At 39.7% G+C, this 21,382-nt stretch overlaps 1 protein-coding gene across 6 annotated transcripts in view; it reads left to right on the plus strand.

Annotated features, from left to right (window-relative positions):
* The window catches only part of MYPN (myopalladin), an 88,594-nt gene that overhangs the window by 58,462 nt on the left and 8,750 nt on the right, over positions 1 to 21,382 (plus strand). For 5 of the 6 annotated variants that reach the window (XM_036923957.2, XM_057505912.1, XM_036923956.2 and 2 more), the window contains 9 exons: positions 5,652 to 6,299; positions 6,662 to 6,800; positions 10,904 to 11,125; positions 12,252 to 12,401; positions 13,327 to 13,409; positions 14,586 to 14,712; positions 15,944 to 16,151; positions 17,734 to 17,899; positions 19,210 to 19,343. In XM_036923957.2, the coding sequence (XP_036779852.2) occupies positions 5,652 to 6,299; positions 6,662 to 6,800; positions 10,904 to 11,125; positions 12,252 to 12,401; positions 13,327 to 13,409; positions 14,586 to 14,712; positions 15,944 to 16,151; positions 17,734 to 17,899; positions 19,210 to 19,343 (1,877 nt within the window). The remainder of the gene's footprint in view (positions 1 to 5,651; positions 6,300 to 6,661; positions 6,801 to 10,903; positions 11,126 to 12,251; positions 12,402 to 13,326; positions 13,410 to 14,585; positions 14,713 to 15,943; positions 16,152 to 17,733; positions 17,900 to 19,209; positions 19,344 to 21,382) is intronic. The other variant, XM_036923955.2, reaches the window with a different exon arrangement.

Raw genomic sequence — 21,382 nt, forward strand, 5'->3', positions numbered from 1 at the left:
CTCTCGTGAGCTGCTATCAGAACCATGTTGCAATGCTTAATGTTCATGCAAAGCAAAGCAAACACAGAGCATGCTACTACTATTGTGTCCTGTTTGAGCCACACATCAAAATGATAAAAATTATGTTTATAATTACATGAACCTTTAGATTTAGATATCAACATTAAAATCTGCAGTAACAGCTCTCCCATCATGTGTTTCTCAGTGCTGATCATGATGTTCATTGGGCCAGTCCATGTTGTTTAGTTTAATTTTCTTCTCACTACCACATAAGACAGAATTCTGGGCATAAATATAAATGTTACAAAATATGCCTCTTAGCAAATTAAATCCAGAAATGTCTCTGTCCCCTCAAAGTTCTGCCAATCACAGGGAATTAGAATCCACTTAAAGTAAAAAGGGGAATAAGTTATTATAGGGATACAGGCAGGAAGAGGGAACAAAGTGCAGCCAGTCACTGAACAGAGAAGGAGAGCTAGAGAGTTGGGAACTCGGATCACACCACTGGTCCAGCCTCTGTCCATAGCTTACTGTGTCGTGAGCACCTCCTTGTTTTCTTTGCATATTTACTCTACTTCTGCTTTCTCTGAAGACTCATCAGTTCATGACCCATTATGGAATGTCATGTTCTACATCACGATTTGTGTCAAGTTCCACTGCTAACTGAATGGTTCTCAGCAGCTTGATTTCATATACCAACTGGCCCAGCTTTGGGGTCAGGTCGGAGGATTTATGTTTGGAGGGAAGAAGAGTCAAATGGATCAAATCAAAACTGGGGATGGGGGGAGCAGTTAGTTCTCAGAGGAGTTGTAAGGACAAAAGAGGTACCCAAAACAATCTTCTTGGGAATTGCCTCCTTTGTAGGGCTTCCTCTTTCCCAGGACTTCTTAGGGGCTATTAGGTATGTCAGTTGGGATTAGATTTACCTTCATTTTGCAAAAAATCCAAAGTAACAACAGGTTACATACATGAGGGTCTATTTTTCTCTTAAATAAAGGAATTAGATGGTCAGTCTGGGGATCTTATGGTGGCTCCATAGCTACTAAAAACCCCATCTCCTATCTTTCTGCTCTGCCATCTTCAACCCTGGAGTCTTCTCCAGGTCTCCTACTGGTCCAAGGTAGCTGAGGGTGGTCTGGCCATCATGTCTGCATTTCAAGCAGCAGGAAGAGCAAATGGGTAGAAGTCCTGATATCTTCCTTTTAAGAAGCCTTCTTAGACCTTACCCAAAATCTTCTGCTTATATCTCACTGGCAAGAAGTTAGTCACATGGTATGCTAGCTGCAGAAGAGTCTGGGAACTGTCGTCTTCAGCTGCATTTGTTGCCTCCATGAATAAAATCCAGTTCTTTTACAGAGGGGAGAATCAAGTATCTGCCATATGAGATTTCAATGAACATAAAAATGCTTCTACTAAATTATGAAGGGATACCCTCTAAAAATCTAGTCAATTGCTATCTAAATTCTTTAATTTTTTGTATTAGTATAGGTATGAATATATATATGCATGCTCACACATACACACACACACACACACACCCTTTGTGAATCCACATACTTACAACCTTTTCTTATTGGTTTTAACCTCATTCATTTTAATCTTTTAGGTTTTGCATTAAAATATATAGACTCTGAATAATCTTCTCAAGGATACATTTTCTGCTTATTCCTTCAGTTTGTCATTCATACAGAAAATAGATGTAATTCTTAAAAGTCTTAAAACTGCAACAGAAAGAGAAGCTGCCATTTTTAAGCAATATATCATCAAAGCCTAGACTATTCAGATTTTCAACTTGAATGTTAGGCTGTCTAGAGCAGTAATTCTTCATCCTGGCTATGCTTTAGAATAAAATGTGGAGCTCTTAAAAAAAATACTTAAGCCTTTCATTCCAATTGAATCAGAATCTCTCCACGTTTTTGTTTTAATGTACAGCCTAGCTGGAAACTGCTTGATAGAGCTGTAGAACCTGAGTTACCACCGTTTATCACCCTGCCCCGCCCCATACATACACACTTCAACACCCAGGAAAAACAATAATTAACATTTGAAGTGAGTAAAATGTCAGACAAAAGTCAGAAGTCCTGGGAAAGCCTGTGCTGTGGGGACGAGCGTTTCACTGCTGTTGTCAGTCCTGGCTGCCTGCAAAAATCACCAGCACCTTGCTAATCCCCTTGGAGTTTGGCAGAAATGCAGACTCCCAGACTCCACTCCAGACTTGAATCAGAAGTTCCAGGGTGGAGCCCAGAAATCTGTGTTTCAACAAGCCTCCAGAGGATCCCAAGTTTCACTAAAGTTTAAGGATCACTGACCTACCTTTAAAAAAGAAACACCTACGCCTGGGTCCTTTACCCAGCCAGTTGACTCTGGGCAGTGGTGCCTAAATCAGTGAGGTTTGTTTGTCTTTTATGCTCTCTGGATGATTCTAATGTGCAGCTACCATTGTAACTACTGCTAAAACCATAGCTAAAAGCTGTTTGCAGAAACATATTTACTCAGATTTAGTTATCCTCACCAGTGACGTGCTGGCAAATGCTTTAACAACAGAGTCAGGGAAGCCCTGATTTGTAGCATTTGCCAATTCCCTCCCACCATGGCTGACTTCAAGCTACTAAAGAAAGGTTGTTGAACTGAAACTGGGGTGAGATGTGGACAGTCTGTTCTCCAGAGCTATCGAGAGCTGGCTCCAGCACACACTGCCTGAAACTGGTGTTGCTATAATTGCTTTCAAAAGCACTTGATGCCTTATCTGGACGTATTTTGTTATGTTTGTCATGAAGGCTTGACGGTTTATCTCCACAGTTCAAAATCTTTAAGAAACTCTTTTGCATTCCAAAAACCAGAACAAGAAACATCTCTATAGTTCTGAAACTCTAATTTTCATTCTTATGTCTCAAAATTATTGATGTTTGTATTTCAGAAAATAAAAAATGTAATAGCCACCATTTACCAATCACACATATGTTTTAGGTAATTTATTGATCAATTCTCACAACAATGTGAAGAAATATTACTTACTCCTATTTTCCTTATGAGGATATCAGGATCAAAGAAGTCTAGAAACCACCCAAAGCCACCCAGATAATGAGTGGCAGAGCCAGACTGAGGACCTAAGTCTGTCTGCAGGGCCCATATTCTTGAGCATAATGCTTAAGTTAAGTTGTGACAAAAGAGAAAATATTTCCAGGTAACCCAAGAGAACTGATAAATCTACAGAAAGAAAGCTTGGGCATAAACCTAATTTCAGAAATCCCTTAACAAGAAATGGGCCCCTGTGCTTATAGCATCTTATATATTACTTTGAATTAGAGAGGTTACTCAGGACTTCAGAACTAGTAGTCTTGTAATTAATCTTTCCTTAATTATTCTTTCATTGCACTTATACCTTCATTATTAAATAGTAAGTTTCATATGTTATCTGTAAATAACCATTGGTTGTGTTATATGAATGCATAATAAGATTTTTTAAACCCTGAATAGCTCAAATTATTTCAGGCCTATTTGTATCTCCTACAGTAACCAAGCAAAGTAAACACATAGAAGATCCAATAAAAATTTGTTGAATAATGAAATTGACACCTTGCCCCGATGTTATGAATAAGTGAACCCAAACAGCTGTTTTAAGTCCTCCTGAAACAAGACAGAGTTTAAAAAATGAAAAAATAACTGTTTAAACAAAAAGAGACATTATTCTCAAATGAATTCTCCCAGATTCTTAAATAAACAAAACAATTTGATACTGTGTCTCATATATCATTATGTTTAAGGCTCATGCCCCTCTCTAATATAATATGCTGCACTGAATGATAAGGGCTAACAAGCCATTTGAAGTCTTGCTTAAAGTAAAAAGTTGGTTCTTAGTTTTCATTCAGAAAATAAGAATCAATCAATACCAAATGACTTTCTGGCCCCTTTTTAATCATCCTTATCTTTCGAAGATTACTTAGTTTTCATATACTATTGTTTTATTTCCATTACCACAATGAAATATTTCTGCAATATTATCAGATTGAAATTTATTCAGACAATACAAACATATCCCGAAAACCACATAGCATTGTCTTTCTGCTATAACAATCACAGAATGCGACCTGTCGAGTATGACATCCAGTAAAGATTTAAAGGTTTTGTATTTTCATGCCTCTGGGAAAGTTAACAGTTTCAAAGTTAATGGAAACAATATTAATTGTTGTTATTTTTCTAAGGAAAATCTAACAAATATACTCCCGATTCTTGATTTTGAGCCCCTAATTGATTGCTGAATCTTTCATCTATGATGAAAAGAAAAGGTCTAATTAATTTTTAATTATATTACTTTATTCTCCCAGCTTAAACACTCACTTCTAAAAAGGAGAAGAAAGAAGTTACTGTGCCCAGTGGCTAATACTCCTGAATTCTCAGTCTAACTCCAGACAGGGGTTCTCATAGATAAACAAACAAGTGCGCAGTCTGCAGCATCTGACAGAGTGATGAAAGTGGAAATGGGTGTCCACTCTGTGAAGTTATTTCTCCATATATTGAGTATCAGAAATGTTAATGAAGGGAAGGAAAAAGGTCTTCAACTTTTAAGAAAAACCAAGATTTGGAGACCTTTCTGGCTCAACTTTATTACTGTTGATGTTGACTTTCCTGATGGTATGAAAGCAGAAAACTTTTAATCTGTAATAGCTCTCATGTTCAGCAGATTGCCTTCTGTGCTTCAAGGAGCAACCTATATTTCCAAAGAACATAAAATCGTGGTGGTCTTGAAACACTGCAGTCTCACTCATGGATCTCCCTATGGTTGGTTACTCATTCAAGAGTTAATTCTCCTAAACAGCAAGTTTGACATCCTTGACAATTTTAGGCACAGATGATTTTTAGATGTTCTTGTTTACCATTTAACTGTTAAGAGAAATTAGACTGTGGGACTTAAGGCAAATCATATAATACTTCAGTGACTCAGGTTCTTATAAATGGAGTAAGTGTTCCCAGCTTGATATTCTTTTTCCTTTTAGGAACAAGAAAGGGCAATGTTTATAATTTGGGTGACCATATAATCTATCATTCAAACCATGACAACTTTGAGAGTAAAAGAGTACTGTTAATAATTATGCCAGGAAAACAGGCATAAACCAGGACCATCTAGGGTGAATCGGGACACATGGTCCCCTTGTTTATAAAGCTCTGTTGTTGGAAGAGGATGAGAAACACTAAGGCACATCCAGCTGCTTTGTTAAGGTTTGTTCCAAAGCAAGGCAGAGTCGAGGACACAGCACACTGTCGCAGAACCCAGCCCCCTCAGTACTGCACATGAGTGTGCAGCTCAGTGCCTTCTGCCCCAGAGCTGAGATACTGTTCGCTCTCCTCACAAGTCTGAGCACACCAACAAGAGGACCATGCATGCATTTCCTTTTACAAATTTATAAACATTCTAAGTTAGAGCTGCCCTGTCGCACAGCTGCAGGATCACAACACAAAGAGTACAATGTGAACGATGCCTCTTAGAGGTGTGCATTGTGGTGGCCTTTTCCCTTCTTACTGACAATGAAATAGATTTAGAAAAGAGTGACAAACAGCTGACAAGGAATTGGTTAGCTGATTTCCAGCAACTCTGGTTGTGTGTTCTTAATCAACATAAAGTTATAAACAGCCTGTCTTTGTATTTTCCAAAGGGCAAGGCCGAGGGTGACGGTTTCCCTTCTCTCTCCCCGCTCCTGTTTTGTGTGCAGCGACTCCAGTCAACTACAACAGCTTCACAACCAAGTCTTACTGGAACAACAGCACTTGCAAAACCCATCTCCTTCATCTCCTAAAGAGTTTGCTTTCAACATGAGTGTTTTGAACTCCACGGCCTCCCCGGCGGTGACAGTGTCCAGCAAGCAGACGAAGGCCCCATCATCACAGACATTTGGCTTGTCCCGGCCAAAGCATTTCTTCCTGCCCACGAATGCCACCGCGGCAGCAGTGTCCCCCTCCAGCTCTCCAGTGTTCACCCTGAGCAGCATTCCTCAAGTCATTCAGAGGACAGTGAGCAAAGAAAACCTCTTAGTCTCTCACCCCTCCGTGCAAACCAAATCCCTCACAGGGGTTTCTATCCAAAATGAGCCACCCCCTCCAGGTCCAATAGAGCCAGCACAACCGCCACTCACATTTTCCATCTCCAGCGGAAACCAGTTTCAGCCCCACTGCGTGTCCCCAGCTCCCGTCTCTCCCACCAGCCGGATTCAGAACCCAGTGGCTTTCCTCAGCTCCGTTCTGCCTTCTCTCCCTGTCGTCCCACCCACCAACGCCATGGGGCTGCCTAGAAGTGCACCATCCGTGTAAGTGTCATTGTGGTTTCCTGATGTAAAAGATGTCACTTCAGAAGGGACATATGTATAGAATAGCTTGGTCTGGGATAGGATTCTCATTTAGTGGATACCTGGATAGTCTTGTCTCTTAGACAAAAAATGAGTATTGAACACTTTAGAACAAAAGGCATGATTACTTTAAATAGTCCTTAATAATTTAAATATTGAAAACCTCTCTACAAATAGATTATCTGTGCAGTGCTCAAGATGCCCTCCACCAGTGCCTGATGACTGTGGGTGTCTGGGTGCCCTTTCAACCACTCTGATTTCCAGGCCTTTGTAGTCTGGCCAGTGCTTTTCATTGGTTTGTTAGGTGTGAATTTCTTTTGCAGGCCATCCCAGGGACTAATGAAGAAAAATACAAAATCTCCCCAACCAGTAAATGATGATTACATTCGTGAAACAAAGAATGCAGTGATTCTAGACTTGGGGAAAAAAATGAATTTCAGTGATGTCAGATCAAACCAGCAGGTAAGACTGTTGGGTTCAGATGGTTTATTGGTATTTCATTGTAAGGAATTAATTTTGCTGAATTCAGTCTTTGGATGCTCAGGCCATCTGTCTTTGGTGGGACTGTCTTTGGTGGGAGCAGTCTTAGAAGGTAGAGCACAGATTAACCAAGGGTTATGTAGGAAAGGGTTAGGTAGAACACTCGTCCACACGGATCTACAGTTCCCAGTCACCCCAGCTGTTAATTGAGTTTAACTGTTTTGGTTGTTTCCCTAGAAAAAAATGTATTAAAGAAAGAGGGAGACTAGTCTTATGGCCATTCCAGCAATTCCCAGCTCAGTATTGGCAAGCACCATCACATCTTTGAAATATTTTGATATCTGAGCTTGGAGATGATCTAGACTTTAAGGAAATCTAGAGTTCCAATTCCTTTATCTGATTCTTTCAATCTAATGTCCCTAAAGGTCTGCCCACTAGTTCCTCTCAATCTTTACATTAAGTTGAATCATGTGAAATAGCCATTAGGCAATATCCTGTGGTTCAGCCTGTGCATTCCTTGCTAAATAGTAAGTGTTCACACTGAAGAAGAAAGAGAAGAGCCATTTGTGAGCACCACAGAAAAAAAGATAGACTAGGTATTTTCTTATTTCATTTATTTTTGAATTTCATAAGGTGGTTATTTTTTAAAAGCAGATTTACATTTTAATAACCTAACTCTTGGTTTATTTCCCAAGGTAAGAACTGATAAAATCTATATCGAATATAACATAAAATTCCAGTCAAAAGTATATGTCACCATGTGTAGCAGTCCCCAGGGTGCAAGGTACAGATAAGGGTGTTTGGGGTGGGGGTCTTATTTTTTAATAAAATAAATAAAGTTCAAAAAAATGTGCATATTTTCATCATATAGCTTATGTAGTTCCTTGGGTTAAATGAATTTAAACATTTATGAATTCTGAAAATCAGGTCCCTTCTTGGTAGAATCAAGTTCCTAAAATTAGTTGTTTAGAATACATGGAGACATTGTGGTATTTATTTAGTCAGGCAGGCACTTAAAGGCTATATAGATCATCCACTATGCTCCTGAAGGAGAGTATAATCATAACTTCCCACCACATACAATAACACATCTTTGGAAAAATTAATTCATACTTTCAAATTCGTCTTGTAATAACTTTGACAATTTATGTAGCCAGAAACTTAACAGCCCTCACTAGTTAGGCAGGAGGAGAAGCTTCAGAAAAGGGTCTTTAGCTTGGAGCAATGACTCCACTAAAATTGTCACTGCAGGAAGTATGGAATGGATTGGGAATTTGGAGACTTAACATGAACCAGGAAGAGAAGCTCAGGAAGGCTGTCAGGACCTCCTACCACCCTCAGAAAAACCCTGAGGTTTCCTGAACTCCAGGATTTGTGTGTGAGGTTTGAGAACCAGATGAATTATTCTTTTTGAATGCAATTTTTAAAATAATAAAGCTACTATTTAGCACCTACCTAACACAGTAAGGGAATACAATGACTCTTTGGTTTTACACCTAAGTATTCCTGGAAAATAAACAAATTTGTTAAAGGGAAAAAAAATGTCAATTTAGAAGCATGAATGCAATGTAACAAAGAAGAAAAATATATTCCTCATGTGATTTTTAAACTGAAAAGACTAGAAAACATTTCAAATTTGTGGGATAACAAAGTATTTATGGAAATATAGTTATTGTGAAGCATTAGGTTGAATCATATGAAATTGCTAATATCCTACCATTTTTGACCTACACAAGTGGCAGTTTCATATAGTTCCACCTAATAGGTGAAACTATTTTAAATTACTAACTTTTTAAAAACTCCTGTAGTATAAGAAATAGTCTTAATACTTTAAAAGTAAATTAGGTTTCAAGTTAGTAGATGTGAACAATTTTTTACTTTAACTGGTTTGAATTATCTGATTAAATATTAATAAACCTAAGTGGGGATTAATAATTTTTTCTACCCTGAAAGAGCTGTGGATTTATTTTGCTTACCCAGTCTGAGATGTGGCCAAGAGGAGCGGATCTAAAATTGGTTCCAAGAAATTAAAACCAAGGAACATTTGGTTTCTGTGTTCCCTAGCTTCCAATTCTACAGAAAATCAGGTGATAACTGTGTGTAAGACAATTACTAGTGGAAGTGATTGATGTGATTTAATACCTTGAGAACACATCTTATGAATCCTGAACTCAACTATTCTGCCTATGACTAGGGGCAGATATATTTCAGCCATGGGCTTCCAAATTCTATTTCAGGAGCATCCTAGTACCACCTCCATGGAGCCCACCTATATTAAAAATTATTGGTTAACTAGAGTCACAAGTTTAACCAAAGGTCTCACCCTCATCCCAAGCACATGGCTTCAGATTCCTCAAAGATGCAGTAGTATTGGAACAAGTAACTGCCCCCATGTCATTCATGTGTTCACTCATTCTTCAGATACTCATTGAGCACCTGCCATGAGGCAGGCACTCACTATTCTAGGAGATGTTAATATAAAGAGAAGCAAGATAAACAAGAGCTCTGCTCTTGTGGAGCTAAGATTCTAATGCTTACAGATAGTCAATCATTCAGTCAGTAAACAAACAAACAAATACTAGATAGTAAGCAATACTATGTTGAGTATTAGAATGGGGAGTCATTTTAGATAAAGTGGCCTGGGAGTCTGCTGTGGGGAGGGGATATTTAAGCTTTACAGAATGGCAGGAAGAGGGAGTAAGAGGAATTCAGAATAAGTCATAGATTCAGGGTTTAACTTGGTACACTCAATATGTGGTCTGAGGACCTGCAGCAGTTTGCAAGCTTTCACCTTCCCACCTGGGGAGAAATCCAGAAATTAAAATTTGTATAGCAATTTGACAGAGAAATTTTACACCTATTGAATATAACACTTTTGCATGTTTTTAAAATTTCATTTTCTAGTAATTCACTTTATATTATATTTTAAAAGTACAGGTTGGAAATTTTCAAAAACCTGGTTTTCGCCATAGACAGTATGAGAAATACTGGCTTAGCCACTTACCCAAGTGGATGAATAGTATTTCCTGAGATGGGGAAGAGCAGGATAGGAGCATCTCTGGGGGACAGAATTCAGGAGTGCATTGTTTGGACTGTGCTAAGTTTGAGATGCCCACTGGGCACCCAAGCCATGATGTATATGACTCTCATGATGTAGAATGGATCATCAGGTGCATGAGTTCTGGAGACAGACCAGGCTTGGAGATAGAGATTTGGAGTCATCAGCATTCAGAAGGTATCTGAAGCTGAGATTGGATGAGATTACGTACCCAGGATTGGAAGCTAGCAAAAGAGACTGATAAGGGGCAGCTAGAGAAAAAGAAGGAAAACAAGTATGGTGTCATGGAAACTAAAAGTAGAAAATGTTTCAAAAGGAGAAAGTAGCCATCTGTGTCTTAGGCTGCTTAGAGATCAGGCAAAGCAAAAAAAGTTAAGCGACAACTGGATTTGGCAAATTTGGATACTCTGATGATAATAATCTCAGTGAAACAGTGAGAAAAGAAGCCTAATTGGAATAGGTTGGCAACAAAATAGGTGACAAGGAAATGATCCCATAATAATGGAAAATTATTTCGGCTAGTTTTGTTGTGAGGGGATCAGAGAGATGCAATGAACGTGATTGTGGAGTTAAGAGAGATTTATTCATGTCAGATTTTCCTTAAGTATGTAGATGGGAATGTGCTGTAGAGATAGGAAGCTGGTGATGCAGGTATGCAGCAGAATGCAGTTCAGAATAGCTTTGCTAAATTACCATATAGGTAATTCTATTTTTTTAAATGGACATTAATAGTAGTATGGAAATTACATTCCATCTTCATTCCATTCCCTACAGGGTTCTACTGGGGCTCCATGCTCAAGGTGAGGAAACAGGATTCACTAAGGCAGTTTGGGATTATATTAGAGACACTGAAATCTCCTTTAGTGCTCCATGGTGAGGAACTGGATATGGAATATGCTTGATTGATTGGGGTTCCATTATATAAATCTAATAACTGATCTAAAAAGTTGCATCCTCGAATTATACTGATAGACACCTTCTTCCACACCCATAAAAACTGAAATTGAAACGTTTGCCATTTTGACAGGAGTACAAAATTTCAAGCTTTGAGCAGCGACTGATGAATGAAATAGAATTTCGCTTGGAACGTACCCCTGTTGATGAATCAGATGACGAAATCCAACATGACGAGATCCCCACGGGCAAGTGTATTGCTCCCATCTTTGACAAAAGACTCAAGCACTTCCGGGTCACAGAAGGTTCTCCGGTCACATTCACCTGCAAAATTGTTGGGATACCTGTTCCAAAGGTAAGGGAAGAAGACCAGCCAAACTGTAGACAGTGCATTAAAGAAAGTCTTATCAGACTCTAGTGAAGTATCTATAGAGAGGATATAAACCAATACCAGAAAATTTACAAAGCCCAGAGATAGTCATGAATAGGATCATAAAATAGTCACGGCAAAAATCAATCTGACTTACAAGTAAGTTCGAATTTTGATAAAAGTTTAAAATAAACTTCTTAGTCATGATCTTCTATGTTGCGCTATTGATTCTCTTAGCCATCAAACTCACCAGATTGATGTTTTTCTTTTTATTGAACATGTACTGAATATCTACAGAGTGCATATTATTGTACAAAGTGAGCTATATTCATATCATTACTATTAGGTTGGCAAATGCCAAAAATGTCATATCATTAGTACTGGCTGCTGAAAAACCTTATGAGTCACCAGATTTTTTTGGCAGTCAGCCGAGAGAAGGATTTACACCTGGTATGGCTGTGGCAGGGGATCTCTCTGCTCTACTTTTGCAAAGTTAGTGTGGTGTTATCATATATGGTTAGATAGCCAGGACATGTGGAGGAGGACAGCTGCAATCAGTCCTTTATCTTCTCTGTCTTTGAGAGATCTTGACATATGCAGAACTTAACATGAAAAAAATACGTATTTAAATTTTGGCCAGAGTTGCATGTATCCTGGCCTCATTCCATTTAGTATAGTATGCCATACTAACCCTTTTAAGTAAGGTGAGCCATTCTAGGCCTTGTGGTCTGCAATTGCAGAAGAGTTGAGCCTGTGAACAGGATAATGAGAAAAGATACAGCCTCCTAGTTTCCATTATGTTGCCTCTGCAAACACATCTGATCCACAGGGTGGCTTTTTAAGTACTTATGAAATACAATACAAGTAGTCAAAAGATTTATATCAGTGTTAAGTTATATTGAATTTTGACTTAATTATTATATACATACAAGTGCAGAAGCATATCATGCTGTCATCTTTAATATGTTTCATAACTTTTTCTAAGTGCTTTGTAAGGGATAGCTCACTTGTAGAGATGGCAACTAGCCCTTACCTCACCCACTTCCTACTTCATTATCCTCTGCACATGTACAGAACAGTGTATATTCTCCTTGATTACCTTTCTTCTCAGGTTTACTGGTTCAAAGATGGAAAGCAGATTTCAAAGAGAAATGAGCACTGCAAAATGAGGCGAGAAGGAGACGGGACATGTTCGCTGCACATCAGCTCTACCATGAGCGACGACGACGGCAACTACACCATCATGGCTGCCAACCCCCAGGTGGAGATGCAGGGTCCTGCTCTGTGCTGTGCTCTGAGGGAGGCACAGTGGGGTCACTGGGAATGAGACCTTGAGAAATGCAAGTTCCTAAGGACTGCTGAGGAAAATGAATGAGGAGCATTGTGATTGTGTAAACTAGAGCACAGTATCACAACCTAAAAGGCCATTTAGCCACGGATGGGACACCCAACCCTTCAGCCTTTGTCAAAGGAAGTCAGGAGCATCTACTCACCATGTCCTAGACCTATTGGGATAAAGTCTGTGTTTATCAATCATTGACTCTCTTGAAGAGTCAGTAAATCACTCCATTAAAAAATGATTTGTGTTTTTGTTCTTTAGAGAATAAGCAAATTACTTCATAAAACCTGTGACTATCCCTCAAACCCATTATGTCCTTTTTTTGATACAAGTTGGAAAGCCATAATCTTTCACTTTCCTTTTCTGAATGAGATCAAGACTTAGAATTCCCCTAAAAGATATGACAGAATAAATATCTTCAACTACTCTTAGAATAGGACATACAGAATTGTAATTTGTACTCTCACCCACTCCTCCTATTAAAATGTTACTTTTGAAGATAATCTCTATTGAGGAAAGTATAAAAACACTTGGCCATGATCTTTGCAATGTGGCTGCAGATAATGTTAAATGTACAATAATTCAAATTTTTTTACAATTGTGCTCTGCTCATTTCTCAGCTTAAAAGTGAAAGTCATCACAATGCTCTTAAAAATCCTTCCCCCTGGAATATTAACAGTGATTTAAGAAGTCATATTACATTGCTTTCATCCTCACCTTCAACATCCACAAAGGAAAACTCATAATAGCCAAAAGATTCATAACGTTTCAGTCCAGAAAAATTTACATGAAGTAAAAACATGTAGTATTCTTCTCATTTTAATTGCATTCCTTTTCTGTTTCTCAGGGGAGAATCAGCTGCTCTGGCCACTTGATGGTACAGAGTTTGCCCATTCGCAGTCGACTAACATCTGCTGGTCAGTGTCACAGGTAAAAACAGTAAGGGTCTACCTTCTCCAGCCCCTCCCAAGTCCCCACACTCCACAGTGAGCACCAAAGTATTGGGTCTACAAGCTGTTACTTGAAGCATAGCCTTCCACCTGTCGCATCAGCATCGCTTGGGAGCTTGTTGCAAATGCAGAATCCCAAGGCCCATCCCAGACCTGCTGAATCAGAAGCTACCTTTTAATAAGATCCCAGGTGATTAATAAACACACTGAATTTGAGAAGCACTGGTCTAGAGCACACTTTCAGTGGTTTAAATTGTGTACCCATCAGTGTGCACAGAATCGGACTCCTTGAATTAAATGACCATCTTTCTTTAATAAAACAGAAACCGTTAGTAATTATATGTACATAGATTGAATATTTTTGTTGTCATTTTCTCCAGTATAACAGTTGTCTCCAAAATATCAGTTGGCTTTCTTCCTCTCTGATTTTCCTAACCACTAAGAAGAAAGGCTGGATATGCCTGGAGACTTATGGTGCCACAAAGTCTTGGCAAAGCATTCCATAGTTGCTGACATAGATGAATTAAATTTGACTTACTAAAGGAACAAAAATAGTGTCCCATGTTTCAGATACAGTATTTCATCATAGTTGCAACTATACCTTCTTCATTTTTTTCTCTTAAGAACAGCTGTTACTGCTGGCCAGTCTTAGCCAGTTTAAGCTCATGATCATCTTTAATGGTTTGCCATAATTTATACCCAGGTTAAAATTTATTACTCAGAAATACAGGGATTGCAGCTGCTTTGTTCTGGGTAATAAACAGGACTTCGCTTTTGGCTCTCATTTTGAGGTTTGGCTTGAACACAGATTTATTTGTTTATCTTGAAACTTTTGAACAACTGGTCAAACCGATGCAAGGGAGAGCTGAGCCACTTAACCCAGAATGACTTCAGACAGAAAGGAGCTAAAACCTGTTTATTTGATTACAGATCTCATAAGATAATCCAACACTGTATGAGATGCTTACCATTTTGTTTTTTTTATATCAGTTCCACATGGTTATTTATTATTTGTTTACAGTCCAGTAAGTCCCTTTTTTCACTCCCCTTCAAAAAAAAAGTCTGTTCTCTAGGCCCTATACCCACACCTAAATGACTGCTGTCATAAGCTTGTAAATTAGTTTCTGTGTTTAATACCTGAACATGCTTGTTACAGAGGAAGGTCCCGTGTGCAAGAAAGAGATAAGGAGCCCCTACAGGAACGCTTTTTCCGACCACATTTCCTGCAGGCTCCTGGGGATATGGTAGCTCACGAGGGGCGCCTCTGTCGGCTGGACTGTAAGGTAGACTCTAGCATCCACCCTTGGTTCCAGATCTGTTCATATTTTGCATTTGTTTGCTTGTTGTCCTTTTTAGGGTTTGTATTTGTTTTGTGTGTGTGTTCTGTTTTTGTTTTTGTTTTTTTCCAGGGAAAGCATGACTGGGGATGGGAGAGAGATCACTTTTTTTCCAACAAGGCTCTTTTGGAACATTTGATACCAGACTAAAGTATTTCGTGAAATTTTTAAGTCTTTATATGAGAATAAAAATGACATTGGTATTGTATCAAGTTAACTCTACATTTATAAAAGACAACGAAAGAGGTGATATAATTCAGACATTTTCCATACGGTGCCTGGAAAGTCTTTATTACTATGAAGTCAAAGTGTGGTTTTGCATCCTTGGAGTGAACTGCTGTGAAGTAGAGCCTTTGAAAACCTTACAGGCATGAAAAGATGGCTCCAAGGCAGTTTATGAAAAAAGAAGCTGGGCTCTCATACTGATAATACACATCCATCACCTTTAGCTGTTCTGCATTCTAATTCTTCTACAAGAAAGTAGGTTCAGTTGAGCAGCATGGATATCTCTCAGTATAAAAACAAACTTAAGTCACCCCTTCTGCCCCAGAGAAAGATGCAGAATGCTGTGGAAACTTAGATGCAAATTAGTAAAGGCTTGACATTAAGCATTCAGAGTCCACTTCTCTAGGTGGTTCTTGCTCTCCCAGTGGCTGCCTAAATATTTGGGATTGAGTGTTACTTCTTCAACCCTAAACCCTAAAAGATACCCATGCCTGGGTCCAATCCCCAGATATTCTGATTTATTATAGTAAGATGACATCAGGATTTTCAAACCCTCTGCAAATGATTGTAATACTCAGCAAGGCATGAGGACCCTGGTTTAGGGTCTGCCGTTTTCTAAGCTGCCTCTTGCTTATTGTGCATATAAGCAATAGAGCACCTCTGAAATGGACACTACAGACCTATTTCATCTATTTGGCTCTTTAATTCTTGTTTATTCTGATCTAGAATATAATCATGACCTGAATTGGGGGCAAAATGCTATACAGTTTGAATTCATGTGGTGGTTCATCCAGACCCCCTTTGTCCTGATGCCCCTGCAAAGGGGTTTTTCTCCACCCCATGTTTTCTCTCACTTCTATTTGATGCCAGACAAGGATGAAGAATTCAGCCACCCAATAAATCTGCCTGTCATAAGTCTGTCATTTGCCTCAGCTGCCCTGTTGTTTATTAGGTGAGTGGCTTACCACCCCCGGAGCTGACGTGGCTGCTCAATGGCCAATCTGTGCTACCAGATGCCTCCCATAAGATGCTGGTCAGGGAGACTGGAGTCCACTCTCTCCTCATTGACCCACTCACTCAACGCGATGCAGGGACCTATACGTGTGTCGCTACCAACAAAACTGGAGAGAATTCCTTTAGTCTGGAGCTCACGGTTGTAGGTAAGGTTTGCTGCTGGGACCCCTAAACATCATTCCCTCCAAAGTTGTTGCCCAGATGTGCAGAGCCTCTGACAGAATTCTCTGCTCCTTTGCCCTACCAAGTCTAATCTCAGTTTCTCCTTCACTACAGTAAGGGCCATATTCCTTATATTATTTTCAAAGACAAATCAAAGACACTATGGTACCTTGTGTGTATTATGCATGCAATAAATGGGAGTCATTGCAATAGTTAGTTAACTCTCTTTAAATTAAGTCACCTACCCTGAGTTCATTACACCTGGAACACACCAGGCTCTTCCCCCAGCCCCAGCGTCCATGCCGCTGCACCAGTGGTCCCTCTGCTGGGACTGCTCTTCTTTGCCTAGCAACCTCCTACTCATTCTCTAAGGCTTGATTCAAATGTCACCACCAAGGCACAGTGGATCCACCAGGTGCATCTTCCTCTGTTTCCATAGCATTTAGACGAGGACAGACTCTTCCAGGATTTACCCCGTTCTGTGTAACTGTTTACTCCTTTGCTTTCCTGAAGAGGCTGTGAGCTTCTAAGGTCAGAGATTCTGACTTGTTCTTCTGTGTGTCTCCAGTGTCTGACTCAGTGCCTGGAACATGGAAGGTTCTCAACAAATGTTGAGTCAATTACTCAACAAATGAATATTCACCTTATAAGTTGATGCCTACAAAGAAGGACAAGTCATCATCACGCAGGTGGTCCCAGCCCTTCAGGGCAGTTGTCCAGCCAGAATTTGATTTAAGAATACACAAATTCTAGTGCTGAGCTTTCTCCCATATGCGGCCCCTAAAGGAAATCAGGGCGGCTTCAACATTCTAATCCTTTCTCTAGTCTAGTGGCTATTTCCTCCATATTCTTTTTATTTTTCACACTCTTAATTTCTTCTTACTAACAGAATAGAAAAAGCTCACTGAAAGGATAAACTGATTTTCAGCTTTTACTTCTTTACCACTATTTTCCTAAAATATTGACGTTGCCAGCTTTTACTTCTTTACCACTATTTTCCTAAAATATTGATGTTGGAACCCTGAGATATGAGGTATCTTTGCCTAAATTGGTTCCAGCCAGAACAAACAAAAAGCCCCCTTAGAAAGCATGATTCATGTTTTTTTTCAACAAATAGTATACTTCTTTCAACTTCTCTGTAGCTGTAAACATCTTCAAAATAAAATGTTAAGGAAAAATTAATGTATCTTCTACAAAATAAACTCTAAAAAGTAAAAAGAATATATTCAGTCCATAAAATAAATCATTTTTCCAAATTTACTGTTGAGCAATAAAAGAAACTCCTGAAATTCCACACCTACATTTGCATCCCTGTGTGCCACTAGATCCTTGAGTGTTGTCTCTCTTGGGAGGTGCAGAAACAGTTTCCTCATTTCTTTTTGAATTGTTTTTGGAGATTTTATCAAGGCAGCTTTTAATCTTCACTTAGAAGCGCGAGAAGAGTACAGAAGAGATGCTCTGAAGGTGGGTGGGTGCCCAGTCTGCTAAATTCCAGAACTGTAACGTGCTTAAGGCATGGACTCAAGGCGCTGACTATTCAAACAAGAATGCTCTTCTCCCATGCAGCCAAAGAGGTGAAGAAAGCGCCTGTAATCCTGGAGAAACTGCAGAACAGCGGCGTTCCCGAAGGCCACCCGGTGAGGCTGGAGTGCCGCGTGATAGGCATGCCGCCGCCCGTGTTCTACTGGAAGAAGGACAATGAGACCATCCCTTTTACCAGAGAGAGGATCAGGTACAGACTCCACCCACACTAAAGCGATTTGCAAGCTCAGTGGGGCTTGGTGGGCCACCCAATGAGTCTGTAGCGTTTTGAATCGGGCTTCTTTCACTTAGCATAATGCATTTGAGTTTCATTCATGTTACTGTGTCAATCAAGAACTTATTCCTTTTTGTTGCTGAAGGGTAGCCTATTGTATGGCTGTCCTGCCATTTTACAACCTTAATTTTTAAGTTTAAAAATGTATCAGGAATTTATGAAGAGCCTGCATATTTTTGTAATGTGTCTTCCGCCATATTATATATACCCAGAAAACCTCTTTGATGGTAAAAAGCTAAAGTAAAATAAAGCAAAACAGAACACTAAGGCAATTATACACCTTGTCCATCCATCACTACATGGTTGTTAATTAAGTGACACTAAGGATTCCGTTTCTTAAAGTGGGTGCTTTGCTTGATTGCTTCTTACCAACCTTATTTCTTTGCCATTTTGATTTTATACCACAAGGGGGCAAGCAAACAAAGGCAGCCTATGTACAAAAATTTCTGCTGAAAATCATTCCTTCACAGTAAACTGAATTTGTCCAAAAGAATGTTATAGCTGTCAGGTTTTACCAAATTTTGGCATCTAAGAGAAACCTATGTATATACAACTTGGGATATTTCTGAAGCAAGCACAGAGAATATTTTTGAGTTAGCACTTTAGTCTAAATTAATGCAACATGTTAAACCCAGCCTGAAATTCTGGTATTTTATCCAGGACTGCAATACATAGCCAAGATTGAGAACTACTGATATAGAGAAAACAGAAGGAAAGAACATGCTATTTACTTCTGAACTGAATTAAGCTAAATGCTGCACATGCCCAGTTGGCTACATTAAGAAACCCTCTCCATGCTAACAGTTCATCTATCCCTGGACTCTCTTTTTGGGTTTACTTACCCATAGCTTCCTAACAAAATTCTTGTTGAAATGTCCAACTGGTTTGGAAAAGACATTTTTGTGGACTTTGGAGTAACCAGTATGGGCACCCCTGGTGGAGAAGACAACTCCAGGAGAGCTGGAGGGGGTGGGAAAGTAAGAACAGGCCCCAGCCGCGGCTGGACCCTCATCCTAGCCTCACTAGGTTAACTGCGGCTCTTCTGTGACTTCTTCCCACCTTGAAGTTTGCCTTTGATGTTTGTTTCGAGTGGAGTCCCCTTTCCTCGCTCCAGGGCCAGGGAGCAGAGGGGTAGCAGGCTCTGCTGGATTGCTCCAAGAGCTTCCCTGAGTCCTGGACTCAACAAGGCCAGTTCTGCCCCCAAACATATTGTTTATTTTCTCCAGTATGCACCAGGACACAACAGGGTATGTCTGCCTCCTCATTCAACCAGCCAAGAAATCAGATGCTGGATGGTACACTCTGTCAGCCAAGAATGAAGCCGGCATCGTGTCATGCACCGCTAGGCTGGATATATACGGTAAGTGTAATGTCATTAGTTGAACGTATGTGTAGGGGGGCAACTTCAAAAACAATACTTTTTAAAGATAGGGGTAGTATGTTTAAATAAGTGAACTGGTTAGGTAACTTTTTAGTGCTTAGGAGATAGAGTTTTTAAATCATTTTATCCTAGGTACCTCAGGACTTTCATACAATTTTATATTTTGCTATGATCTTAACCTTCTTCCCAAAAAAGGCCTCTTTTACTAGGAATTACAGCTACTTCAGAGCTTACATGTGCTTATACTTCTGATCATCCGGCATCTTCACACTGTCTCCTTCATGCTGTGGAACCCCTTCCCCATTGCCTGTCATTTCCCCCAGCCAGATCTCCACCTGGCAGAGTTTTCCTGACCCCATTCATTTGTTAATTTATTCCACAAATATTTATTGCCCCAATCCCACAATCAGACGAATAATAAAAGTGTCCTAATATAATGATAGTAAGTGACATTTGTTAGCGACTTGTAATTTACCAAATGGTACCCTTAGATCCTCCCAAACCTATGAGATTATTACAGTTGTTGTTACCCTCATTTAAATGCTAAAGAAATTGAGGCAGGAGGCGAATCCAAGTTTTTGTATCATTCCCTTGAGCTGTGTTTCTAATTTTTCAAAAGGATTTAACAGATTAATCTTTATTAATGTATTTGTGTGCTCTACTCTTTTCCTTTATTATTTTGACATTAACTGGTATTTATGAAGGCATATTGTTTAATCCAAAGGAGTGCTTCTTTTTTTCTGCCTTTTTTAAAAAGTTTTAATAATTGGTTAGTTTAATAACTTTCTGATTCATTGCTGATTTAACATGATTAACCAAAATAACAAATAAGAGTAACTCTATCTAGAACCTAAGGTCCCTGCTACTTATAGGTGTATACCAGGTATCCCCCCTTTTTAGTGCCATACAGGAGGGGTCTTGGCCTGCCATTTTCCCTAGGTCTAATATTTGGAGGAAATATATCTCTTTCTGGTTATCGTCCCTTATTCTAAGACTTGAAAAGAAATTCAGCTGTGTGAGAAGCTGACTCTAATGCACTTTTCCCTGGGAGGATCCGGGGAGGGAGAGGCCAGTGATGTTTCTTAATCTAGTCTAGGTGGCCTAAACATTTTGCCCACTCCACCATGTCAGAGGAAAATAATTCTCCATCTAAGAAACTCAGCACCAATACACCCTAACACTAAGGACCCTTGTCCCAGCCCTGCTCTGCAGTGGCCCAGGTCCCAGTTCAGTTTGCCCTGGCTCCCTCTCCCTGGCTCCTGTTCTGATCACAGAGGTGCTCCTTCCCCAGCTGGAACCTGAAGGTGGAGGAGGAGCTGGAGGATTTGGGCTAAAAGCAATCCGTCTGCCCCCCACCCACTTCCTGCCTGCCTGGAGGGTGGGGACAGTAGGCTCCCTTCTCTCAGAAAAGAGGGCTCCTACTAGTAGCAATTACAGTGTCCAGTGAAGATGTGGGAGAGAGCAGGGAAAGGCTAAGAGGTGGAGGCTTGGGGGGATTGACGGGCTGTTCAGGTGACCTTACTGAATGTCTGCTCATTAATAGGATCACCGTAAATTTTGTCCTCAGTTTTGTAGCTTTCAAAATTTTATTTTGTCAATTCACTCAAAAGTATTTAGACTCTGAAAATGATTCAAAATAATGAAATCAACAAAGAACCAATTTGTAAATCAGAATGCTAAAAAGGTCTGTAGCTTTCTAGGACACAGAGCATCAGGGGTCCCTCCCTGGTGCACCACTTTCTCCACATAAAGGTCCCTAGAAACCTAATCATGAGACTGCTTGGTAATTTCTGAATCAGAGACAACACTGGGGACTGAGCAGTGTGGATGGATATTTCATTCTGGCCATGTTCAAGCCTAAAAACAGAGTCAGTCTCCTTTGGACAATGCTTGGTAAAAGTGCAGTAGAAGTTCTAATAGATTGTCTTTTGTCCCTGACTGTACACAGGTTATTTTTCAGTCTTCTTGCCATTACTCATTAGAACCTGATTAGGGTGGTGGGTAGGTAGTGGCTGTTT

This window comes from Manis pentadactyla, chromosome 8, assembly GCF_030020395.1.
Source record: "Manis pentadactyla isolate mManPen7 chromosome 8, mManPen7.hap1, whole genome shotgun sequence".
In the NCBI taxonomy this organism is placed as follows: domain Eukaryota; kingdom Metazoa; phylum Chordata; class Mammalia; order Pholidota; family Manidae; genus Manis; species Manis pentadactyla.